The sequence below is a fragment of the Mya arenaria genome, chromosome 9 (genome assembly GCF_026914265.1).
Source record: "Mya arenaria isolate MELC-2E11 chromosome 9, ASM2691426v1".
In the NCBI taxonomy this organism is placed as follows: domain Eukaryota; kingdom Metazoa; phylum Mollusca; class Bivalvia; order Myida; family Myidae; genus Mya; species Mya arenaria.
In genome coordinates, this window is record NC_069130.1 from 40,762,644 (window position 1) to 40,775,519 (window position 12,876).

The following is a 12,876-nucleotide window of genomic DNA, read 5'->3' on the forward strand; positions in this document are numbered from 1 at the left end:
GGCGGGGACTTTACCATCTGTTCGTCCCCGCATGGCGGGGATTTTAGCCAGGTTGGCTGGACCGAAAGTCAAAGTCCCCGCTTTTCCCCGCTTTTCCCCGCACCTGGGGGGGGGGCGTGGTTACAATTGACTGGTGCATTAATGGTACACTTCACAAAGGCTGAATAAACTACATGAAAAAATATCATGAAAACATTTTCAATAGTTACAATAATCTGATACTGAATTATATACTTTGACTTAATGCGACCTGAATATTTATATACTGGACGATGCTCATGCTCTTATTAAAGTTATGGTTAATGCTTTTCTGCTGGAGAAAACGTTTGTTGAATATCTTGAGCCTTTCTGGAATAATAAACTGAATGCTCTGCACAAGACTATGGCGGGATTTGGACGTGCATGGTGTTGGTAGGGGAAACCTCGTGCTCTTGGAAGTGTGGCCTATTTTGACTATAAAGCATCCATACGTACATTCCATGCGGTACATAGGCGATGTACATCGCAAAGTATATGCATGGTTTGTATAATGGTATTGAAAGTACAGAATAATGTTGATGTCATTTCATCTGAATTTTGGAAAATAATAAATAAGAGACTGCATGAGTTCCTTTGACTTTGGTCTGGTATTTTCCAAGTGAGATCACTGTGTATAAGAGGGCGGGAGGGGGGGGGGGCTTCAATTCCAACATTCTTCTGACCCCAGTATAACCACGTAAAAACAGAACATGACATTCCCTTGTTTATCGTTGTTTTTTTTTAAATGTTACTCGCATAAATTAATAATCATGTTTTATCAATACTCTAAAGAAATATAATTCCCACGTTATGAGCAAACGGAGGGTCTTTAATACCCGTGCTCTTTAAAAAGCACGTACAACGGGATACAACTTTCCTGGGTTGAACTATTACTGAGTAAGTCATTTCCCAGTATTCCCAGTCACAATAACGCGGGAAAAGATCAACCACTTGAAATGACTTTTAAACGTAAAATTTAAACACTTATGGCAACAATACATTTAAAATATAATAAATAAACACTTTCTAAAATGTTGATTTATATTTTACGGGACCTGCTGACACAATACAAACAATAACAAGATCAATAGTTTTCATGTATAATAGTGTTGTACCATGAGGGGTCACGTGATCAAAGTGGACCAGTCATCATTATTATAATTGTGAAATAAAACTATAAAATAGGTTTGATAAAATAACATTTTTGAATAAACAAACAATTGTATAAACTGATAAAAGAAAAGTGAAATACCAATATACAAAAAAAGTATGACTTATACCGTTATAACAAACTTATGGACATATTTAATAGGTATTTAATAACTTGTCCAAACCTCGTAAGTTACGGTTTTTCATAGCTTGGTTTACAAGCTTAGGACCAGATTCATCAAACCTCAAAAAAGTTTCGAATGATGTTTTGCTTATTTAAAATAATCTTTTTTTTTACTTTTAATAAAAGGATAAATTTGAAAATTCAATGACAATTCATAACATATGACTTGGGACCAATAAGCCTAGTCCCAGATATAACAGTGTGAATGATATAATGTAGGAAATGTACGTAACCCGATTATGCAATAACCATGGCCGTATATTGTCTTATTTCATCCCTTTCTTCTTTAGAATTATTATAATTTAGCTTTCAATTGAGCTATTTTGTGAAAATAACTGCAAGTATGATTATTATTTTCAAACAAATATTTAAAGGAATGACTTTTTCAAACTGGGGGTTAAAAATTGTCAAAAAGGCGAAGGGAAGTCATTTCGATATACATGTACATACATTTCGATAAGTTTACATTACTAAAAGATATTGGGACTACAAACATACATGATTGATATGTGTGGTTAACTTTATATGAACAAATGAATATTACTATTAGTATGTTTATGCTAAAGCAGTTAAATCATATTGATGTTCTAATATGATTTTGTAAATATATCTTTTTTTAATTAATTGAAAATATTTAAAACTTACTTATTAAAGGTGCTTCTGTAATACGGGCCTTGTTGTACTTCTGTCATTCCTCTCAATACAGTACAGTTGGTCAAAGGTCCTGGTTTCCGATCAATATATGAAGAAAATAAGGCCTGGGGATCTTAAACCTCTAGGTAGGTACATGTAGGTAGGTAGGTAGGTAGGTAGGTAGGTAGGTAGTAGGTAGGTAGGTAGGTAGGTAGGTAGGTAGGTAGGTAGGTCATTACCATGATATGAACTCTACTGATTTTGAACTCAGTGGATCAAAGGATAAAGTGGTGAAAGCTGGAAATCGGATTCCAATCAATAACTGAAGAATGCTATGGCCCGAGGATCTTAAACATTGTAGGCAGGTTGGTAATGACCAACAGATGAACCCTATTGCTTTTGAGGTCAGTTGGTCAAAGGTCAAGGTCGTTGTGACCGTAACCTAAAAATACAGTTTCCTATCAAAAATTGAAATACGCTAAGGCCTATTGACCTCGAACTTGGTAGAGGTCCCTCAAACATGACCAGCACCCTAACTATTTTGCGACAGTTAGTCAAAAGTCAAGGAAGTGATGACATTAAAATGAAAATCCAATTTCGTTCAATTAATGAAGAATGCTTGTATCAAGGGAACCTCAAACTTGGTATGCTGGTGAACTGCATATGCTTCCTTTTAATCATGTTTCATAAACATTCGCAGCGTCTTTGATTCTTTGCCTCAAAAGTGGTCTTGTTTGTTTATTTGAGTTTATCAAGGTCTGCCCGCGCCCATTGGCTGCATAATGGCCTGACAGATTGAGCCGAAACTTTAAGTTATGCCCACAGCATGGCTACAAACAAATCTCCACGAGATCTCAACTAACTGCTCGGTACCGCTTTAGGGGCGATACAAAAATACATGAAAAATATTATTATTGTGAACTCGATTTTATCAACTGATTGTCAAGAACGCTTTGCTCAGTGCATTTGCAAACAGTAGAACACATATGCACAGAAATCACAGAGTGATAGCTTTCGCTTTAACTTCTACTTTTAACATTGTCCCACAACATAACTTAAACATTTCAAAGGTGAGCCAGTACGTGTTCTTTCATTGCGAGTTAACGAGGCAACCATCGACTTAATGTCTTAAACTGGATAATCTATGTCAGTGAGGATTAACCAAAGCCAAACACGTGAATTCAAACATGATTTGTAATTTCCACTTGTAAGGAATTCACTTTCATTTGCATTTACTCGCGATGTGGCAGAATTGAAATTCACCCTGCAATTTGTCTACATGCAGACAAAGGGAACGAATATATGACTGACAGTCAAATAATGTGAGTAGTGAATTATTTCATGGTCCGTGGGCTTTGTAAAAAAATAATAAGAAAGTTAATTTTTAATTGATATTTTTATTGTCTGCTTTTCTGACATGCAATTCCGATGTAACTCGCAATCAGGTACAGGCTGCAGTAGTTGGGTAATTACAGAACAGTGGATTCTCGTCATCTCCAAGTTCGCAGGTGTTATCCTCGGGACCCCCGCGTTCCTCACAGGTCTTCGGGGTTCACACACGTATTCCCTCTCAGGCAAATGTACTGGCCTTCATTACACTTGCAGCCGGGCGCTGAAAACAAAACACTGGTTCACACATAGTTATCGGACACAGGCATGTGCTCTGGGTATTTTTACACTTGGAATAAAACGCTGAAAATAAAACATGGGCTCACACAATTTTTGTGGTCACATGGATCGTCACTGCATATCCTCATACTTGGAATCGGGCGCTGGAAAGAGCCTCTTTACACGTTTTTAAATAAACAGTTTCTTCATGTGCAATGTTTAATTCCTTCAAAAAAAATAAAAACATGTTTAGCCCAAGACAAAACCCTGTTCCGCACGCTCCAATTTCTCAACTTCTTAAGCTTAACAGGCTTAAGAAGCTTATTTCAATTAGCCACAAAACATGTTTGAATTGAATTTTGAAAAATGCGAAACAATATTGTGATTATCAAAACGATAATTGCTGTCTAAAGTATAACAACTCTGAAAGAGGTAATTAATACACAAAGGATTGATTAACAAAAAAAAAGTGAGCTGAGACTAATCCTGTTATAAGGACTTGAGAATTCTCGCCAAATTTGGGCCACGACATAGAAGCTCTCAAGGAAAAAAAGACATTCATAAATGGCACTAATAGTCTTCAATGGATGCATACACTATATACTGGCAGCTGTAACATACCCGTAACATAGCATGCGATAATAAAAGGTGCAATACATACAGTCGACTCGAGTTAACGAGCGAAGTTTTAGTCTGGAGTTCCTTCCCCTAACACTATCGTTATCGGTACTGTATGAAATATCAGTAAGCAGGGAACCAGACTAGCGAAGTTTAACAATACCTATTTCCGCCATGCTCTAGACACTCTCACACAGGCACACAAACGCAGCTTGGGCTGCACGTTGACAGCATGGATAATTGCATCATTGCTAACGGTCCTAGTAGGTAGCATAGCACCCGTCTCAAGAGTTATTTAATTTAAACAAAGATCAATATATCATTTATATAATGACAAACTCACGGCAAGAGTTTTCGTCGTCGCCGTCGGGACAGTCTTCCATGTTGTCGCATACCAGACCGACAGGAATACACTTCTCCTCCTTACCGAGACATCTGTATTGCCCGGGACCATCACAGGCTGAAGAAATATGAGGCTAGAATAATCATATTTGTATATTCTTATATTTTTCAAATTGGCAATATGTAAATATTGAGTTACAATCAATGACAAAGCACGGGTATGTTTTTTTGTCTGTGACGTGTTAATCTATGTCGTAGTGAAGATGAATCCTAAAAAACATTATCACGAATGGAAGGTTATATAATCATATGAAACTAGCCAAGGACAAGCTATGTACAGTGAATTGTAAACTAATATTAATAATACAAAAGTGATAGCATACAACAGTCTTTCTCATCGTCAAAGTCTGGACAGTCGTTCATCCCATCACATATCTGATTCCTGCGGATGCAGGTTTTACCGTCAGCGCAGGCGTACCTGTTCACGCCACACAGTGACCCAGGCGCTATATGAAAGAGAACAATAAGATGTTGATCCAGACGATGCCAAGAAGAATTCAGCTGTATGACTTCATGCTGATATCGTTTTGCCGCTGAATGAAATTGTGGTTTCGTAGAAGTGCAAATGCATACAAACGCGTCTCCATTTTAAATTAGTATATCCTGGTTTGAAATATAAGATGACACGAGACACAATACGTCAATTGCGATTGCACGGGTGCAAAGCAGTGGCTCAAGCTCTTTCAGGAGCTGTATGTGAAAAAAAGTCAAGGAATTACACATTTCGGTAATTTTGTAGTTGTATTTCTTTTAATACCGTGTGACGATTAAAAATATATATATGGCACTGCATCTCCCGATTTCTCATATAAGCCCTTATGTTCGTGATAGTATGAAAAATAACGAGTCGTACTTACTATTTATAAAAATGTCCACTCTTTTGCTTGTAGGTCGAATGTCATTGGCATCTAATATACAGCTAATAAAGAGCTGAAGCCACTGTTTCGCATCCTTTGATTGAGCCAAAAAGATATGTTAAGAATACAAGTTATTTTCAACATACGACAGAATTTTTCATCCTCCGCTGTCAGGCAGTCAGGAAATCCATTACATGGGTTAGCACATGATCGCCTGTCGTTGCAGGTCATCATCTTTTTCGCGGCACAGTCATCGCCTGATTTCAATAAAGAGAACCTCATCATATTTTAGTGTATTGCACTTTTAATGACACTCCTTAGAATGTCCAAACAATAAAACTGATAACAGATTTTTGATTTCTCAGAGTGAGGAATCACGTGACTGCATGCAAAATGTTTACTATTTCATTTATTCAACAAACAAAACAAAGAATATTCGAAAACCGATTTTGACATTCGAATACTAAACGTTCTATCGAATATTGTATTTTAATGATGCCAAAATTTCAACTTGATGACATCTTGTAAAACGATCGATGCAATGCTAAAATTTTGGCCAAGAATTGCATCATTAAAATACAAGTCAATCTAAAATATTTCACACGTATAGAGGCAAAATGCAGCCGATGGGCACGGGCAGACCCTAATAAACTAAAAACAACAACAAACAAATGTCAGTTAGTGTATAACCAATGCAAACATTACATGTAGGGAAGCATTCAAGAATATGATACTGCAGTCGCTTTCATTTGATGATGGAGGTCGATCGACATACAAGGGTGAGGAGTCACGTGACCTATAGGGGTTCTCACATTTGGTCACCACGGATCACAAGCGATGTAAACAAACAAGTAAGTAAAGTTAATTTCTTAATAACTTTTTTGACAGAAAAGATATGAAAATATTGCTAAGCTTACAAAAAACTATTTTCTAATATTTTTTGTTTTAACACGTGTGAAATATTTAAATTTGCTTGTATTTTAATGATGCAATCCTTGGCCAAAATTTCAACTTGACGGAATTTTGTAGAACGATGCAAAGATGACATTTTTGCCAATTGGCTATTAAAATCTGAAGTTTTATGTAAGTATCACACGGCAATCACATGAATCAGAGTTGATCATTAGTGATTATATTAAACAATTATGTTTTATATGCATATTATGTCACGATATTGTTAGACTTTACAATACCAATACAAATGTAGAAGTATGATAAAATTAGTGTTTGCATTTTGTCGCAAATGTATCTAAACGCTTATTTTTCGTCGTTCGATAAGCTCTTAGATATGCTACGGGTAAACAGAGCGTATGCATGCTTCTGAATTATTGTTAGCAACAATTTCATCGATTGGTTGGTTCATTATGAATTATTTGTATTCTTTTCTTCTATAATCATACACTTATACTATTTGTAACATTTGGAACATTTTTCAGTCTGTGCTATAGATATAATTCATTATTTTTCATGTCATGTCACTTATAATTTGTTAAATCACTGAGAATCGGAATAAAAGAGACTACGAATAAATGACATACTTTGAATAAAAAAACGTTGTCTCTTACCACAATCCACCTCATCTTTGCCGTTACTGCAGTCTTTCAATCAATCGCATACCCTTGAAATGTGGATACATTCGGCGTGGCCGTGTTTTCCACCACCTTCGCATTGGAACTTCCCATCGCAACGAGAAGCTGTAATGACGTCAGCATTGTGTGTAGTTTTCAATGGCATCATAAAATAGAATGTGTAATATCACGTTTATTAACAATTCAAAGTCGTCAATAATTGACGAACAGAAATTCAAAGACGCCTGATAGTTGGTGAACAGTATTTTAATTACGTAAATGGTTGGTGAACAGTAACTCAAAGACGTCAATAATTGGTAAACAGTTAGTTATTCAATGACGTCAATAATTAGCAGTAATTCAAACATAAAAAAAAACAACATTTCTGTGTAGCGTTATGGAATGTGATCAACATTTTGTCAAAACATTACATATGTAGTTACACAAAGATGCAAACTGTTTGGTTCTGTAATTAAGCATTGTCACCAAATCTAAACGCAAAGATTTTTTATATTGTTCATATTTTAACTTTCAAATCTTAGATACGTTAATAGGATTTATGGACACACATGTGATCTGCGATATTGTGACAACAGATTCAGCTATGTTAGTTTTACTTTTATACATATGGGCACATAATAAACTATATGACTCTTAGAAATTAACAACAATCCCATAAACAATGTTGTTAACATTAAAAAATCAATCGCATACATATAATGATGTTTTGAATATAACATTGAAACGTATACGAGTTCATTGTGCCTACATTCGAAGGCGGCTTTTTGGTGACCTGGCCCTTCATATGAAGGTATGGATTGAAGAAATATGGGTACATTATTGGGGTTTTCATTGGTGGTCGGTGGTACTGTCTAGGTGGTGATGGGTCATGATGAGTAATAGTCAGGGCCGGGAGGGCCAAGAGAAGAACATACGCAACGTTCATTTTGCCCTGAAACATAGTATAACTCGACATATTCTGGAACACTTAAAGAACTTCAACCTCTCTAAAATAAATTTAAACTTTTAAATTACCAAATGGTAGCGTTCACTCAAGATGTGTGACTGATACCCAGTTTAATTGATCAACATTTGCCCAATGGGTTAATTTGCCCACAGCAAAAGTATATAACATATGTTGATAATGCTATCATAAATTATTTGTTTTATTGTGATAGAAATATCTATATTTTAATAATGATATTGATAAAGCTGTCGTGAGTGACTTATATTACATGTATAATGATGTAAACATTTATATTTACTTCTATTAGTTTTCGTTTAAAACAGTTATCATCCAGTTTAAGCTGTTCATATTTGTTAAACTCTTTGATTTTAAAACGGAATAAGAATTCAGTATGTGAAAGTTGCGGATAGTTTGTGTTGGAAAGGTATATATAAATTATTTAAAATGCTATCATAAGATACTTTTATTGTTGTGATATGATGAATGGAGTGCGATGGCTTTTAACCAAATGCTTTAAAACATTAAAAGGTAAGCACTTTATTCAAGACTCAAAGTGACCAAATTGCTAAGAGCGAAAACAGAAATAGTTTGTAATAGTTTGTTTGCAATAATACACTTCACTTGGAATAAATTTAAACTTAGATTTACAATTACACGTGAAAAAACATTACATTTAATTAATAATAACGTTTTACGAACTACTTCTACTGATGTAACGTGGCATACACCCGAGGTTGTTTTCGATAGAAAGTGGTCGTGGAGTTCCCAGTGGCAAATGTTGACGATTGCAGACATATAACGATCGATTAGAAAAATTCACCTTGAGTACAGACAGGGTGTGGAGTCACGTGACTTTAACGGGGTTCTCACATGGGTCACCACGGTTCAAAACCGATGTCAACAAGCAAGAAAGTGGCATTCATTTCTAAATAACTTTTCTGAGAGAAATGATATGGAAATATTTCTTAAAGCCTATAAAAGATCATGCTATTTTCTGCTTCTACACGTGTGAATTATTTTAGATTTGATAACTTTCTAACGCATGTTTGACTTCTTAAATATTACTTCTTACTGAGAAATTTTTACAAAGAAAAATGAGACACAAATCGTTGCATCGTTCTATAAAATTCCGTCGAGTTGAAATTTTGGTCAAGGATTGCATAAAATAGCATAGTCTTTTACAGGTTAAGAACTATGTTCATATTTTTTCTCTCAAAATAGTCTTTTAGGAATTAACGTCACTTTCTGGTTTGTTTACATCGGTTATGACAGAGCACAGTATGAAGTAATAATTTAGAAAGCCGATATCATATTAAAAGGGAACGTTAATCGAACCCACAGACGTGTTGTTGCTGTACTTGACTCTTTGAGTTCGACAAACCTTAGCCTTATAACGATTTGTTTTATTCCATGTCCGTTATTCGCTAAACGCGTCTTGGTACATTGTAAATAATATTATGTAAAGCTGCACTCTCACAGATTGAACGTTTTGACAACCTTTTTTAATTTTTGTCTGGGAACGAGCCAATTTTTGCGAAAATCCATGGGAACGAGTTATATAAGACTGCTGACAAAAATAAGATTGCAGATTTTTTTGTTTAAGTTCAAAAACTGATGTTTTATGCATTTTTTTAAACCGTTAATACATAAATCATTAATTTTCGAACAGAAATATGAAAATCTGCGATCTGATCTTTTGTCAGCAGTCTTATAGCAGTATTTTGCAGAAATTTGATCATTCCAAGACAACAAATTAAAAAGTTGTCAAAACGGTAAATCTGTGAGAGTGCAGCGATTGTATAAAATGGTCATTATTGGTTTGATGAACGCAAAATACAGAATAATGGTCGTTTTCCTATTGATATCATTAATAAAGAACGTTGGTTTTTAACTACATCGAATCGAAAAGAAACTGGCAGAAATTGAAAATTAAAGATTTTTTTTTGATTTTTTTTTAAAGTCCCTAATCCTATGGACGCTGTTTTTGTTAATTTTCGAGAAAAAAAGAATAATAAAAACCTCACTTAAGAAGCAAAATACGTCTTACCCGCTTTAATTTCGTTTTTTTTTAAATGAAATGTTTAAGTAATATTTCCAAGTAACAGGGACACAGCACAACTCGTATCTATGTTTTATACGAGGACACGCTTCTGTACTGTTTGAAATAAATACTTGTACCACTATTTCCGACAAACTCCATACAACAAGTAGTCGGCCTCTGGTAAATTAATAACTAAAACGTGCTGGAGGCGTACAATTAATTAATTTATTGAAAGAAGAAGACGATTGAGATTTCGTTACCTTAAATAACTTAAATTAAACATACAAACGTATATATTTTGTTATGCGTGATTGAATAATACCATCGCCTCTGCTTCTAGTACATTGCTTAAAGAAAAATGAACCAATGTCTATGAAGTTTGACGGCCCTGGGATTATGATCACTTGGAATGCCTCCCCTTGAAAAGTCGTCAAGCCCTCCCGCACCCCATAGTGTTCCAATTGCGCTGTTATTCCGTGCAGCATAATAATGCGGCAAACTATTGAAAAACTAAGCAACGCATTTGAAGCATGTACCTTTCATGAACACCAAAACAAATGATGCAGAGCCACATATGTGTGCTGTTGAAACATTGTCGTCAGGGTGAGGAATCACGTGACTTCAACGGGGTTCAATGCAACGCTGAATTTTTGGCCAAGGATTGCATATTTTAAAATACAAGCAAATCTAAAAACAAATTTCACGTGTAGAGGCAGAATATAGCATGTTTTTTATAGGTTTAGAAATGTTTTCATATTTTTGTGTCCAAAATGTTATTTAAAAATGAACGAAACTTATTTGTTTACATCGCTTGTGACCCGTGATGACCCATATGAGAACCCCTGTGAAGTCACGTGATTCTTAGCCCTAGCCGTGGAATCAATATTAAATGCTGTCTTATCTCAAATGGTGTGATAAAAAACCCAAACATATGGCTCTTGGTTTGATCGAGACTGTTCATTTACGCATATGTATATTACCCATTTCTGACAATGACCCCTAGTGCATATTACCCATTTCTAACAATGACCCCGGATTCGCTGCTTCAAAAAAGATTTTATTCGATTTAAGTCTTAAATAGAAATGACTTAGGCTCATATTTCGTTATATTGCTACATATTTGGGTGAATGAACTTTAAGCCAATATTACAAATGAGTACAAAGTTTAGGAAAAATAAAAATCCGTTTGTGACGTTTATACAGTTTATTATTAATGTGCTTATGACTAGCCTTAGGCCTAAGGCCTTTTCTTTACTTTATGTTTTTCTTGAATATACATGGTATTATATTGAGACACAGTGTTTAAAAGATAAAATTAAATATATATTAAATGACAGCAAAGTTTGGAGATAGCTGAAAGTTGGTGCTTGGTCGTTGGGCAATCGAATATTCAATAGTTGAAGCCCGGAATTATAAATATTTTGATTTTCCCAAGATAACCCCCCGTTACAAACAAAATTGTACCTTTCTTAAGATGCAAAAATTACTTTGCAAACAAAAGAATCATTGATCCGCTACATTAAATTCAATAACTTGAATTTCACTTTTTTTTATTTGTACTGCCATGGAAAACCCAAGTAATGTGAACTCCGGGTAACATTGCATTGCCTGCTAGTTGCCAGTTGGGGATTTGAATATTCAACTACCTGCTTATTGTCTGTTTGGGATTCTAATAATCAACTACATAGTAATCAGATGTTGATGTTGATATTTAGCTATTCGACCATTTCCAGTTGGTTAACTTATTCGCAAATATCAAACTACCAACCAGTTGGTAGTTGGGGATTCAGGTGTTGTCTTGTCTTGTGGTTGAAATGTACAAATGTCAAGAAATCCAAAACTAGCAACTACAGACTGTATAGCAACTTTACCGTCAAAAATATTAACAGTGTACAGTAGTTAACAAGTGTCATATGAAAATGCAAATATAACTACAGGGCCTCATATATCGCTCATTTGAGATTCTCAGAACTGTTGAGATGAGTGTCGGGTGCAGGGAGACGCAACTTTGGGCGCAACTTTAAACGTGAGCCTCCTCTCCACAGAACCAAATCAAATTGTATACGGATTTTGTGTACTGCAACGTTCAGATCAACCCCTTTGTACATATTTGTCTGCATTCTTGCATAGTCATTATTTATTTTGGAAAGGGCATAATCTGTTGAATTTTGGATGTAACATGATTCGTTTTCATATTTATTCATTGCCATTCGTTAATCATGCCATAACGGGATTACAACCAGGCGACAGCGAGAACATGGTTAACACGTTGAGACAACATGGCACATCAGTAAACCCGGCTGAAATGTCAAAATTGTGGGTATCAGAAACGGGGCACTGCGTCGCGGCCAAAACGTGAAACTATGACTGGCCCTGAGAGGCAGAGACAAGAACGGTCATGGTATGAAACACGGGTCAAGAAAGGTACATGATATGGAACATGTGTACAGCTATCGTATGCAAGTGCGTTGTCTTCAGTAGGAACTAAACATCTTGCCTTATTCTTTGTCACAATATAGCATGAATGATCACTAATAAACAACGTTTTGGCACTTATTCCAACGCTCCAAACATGGTTTCATACTATGACCAACACATTGGCTACAGTTTAGTTGCAACTCCAAAACTTCTATCTACAACGACAATTACCTTGGTTGCCATCTTTGACGCCATGTTATGGAATGATGCAACATGTTTTATAGTTGTATAAAAGAGCATTTGTTAGATGCAAACAATACAATATACAATTTTATTGCTTTCTGAAAGGATATCACCGCCAATACTTATAGTTTGATGAATCCATCATCATGGGATATTTTGGCTGCTATCTT

The 12,876-nt window shown here is 35.3% G+C and overlaps 1 protein-coding gene across 1 annotated transcript; it reads right to left on the bottom strand.

The window, feature by feature from the left end:
* Positions 1-3,519: 3,519 nt before the first annotated feature.
* Positions 3,520-5,754, bottom strand: LOC128246007 (LDL receptor repeat-containing protein egg-1-like). Its single transcript, XM_052964217.1, has 4 exons — positions 5,616-5,754; positions 4,936-5,058; positions 4,554-4,670; positions 3,520-3,596 (listed from the first exon to the last, which is right to left on the bottom strand). The coding sequence occupies exons 1-4, from the start codon at positions 5,752-5,754 to the stop codon at positions 3,520-3,522; spliced, it is 456 nt and encodes a 151-aa protein (XP_052820177.1).
* Positions 5,755-12,876: the final 7,122 nt, after the last annotated feature.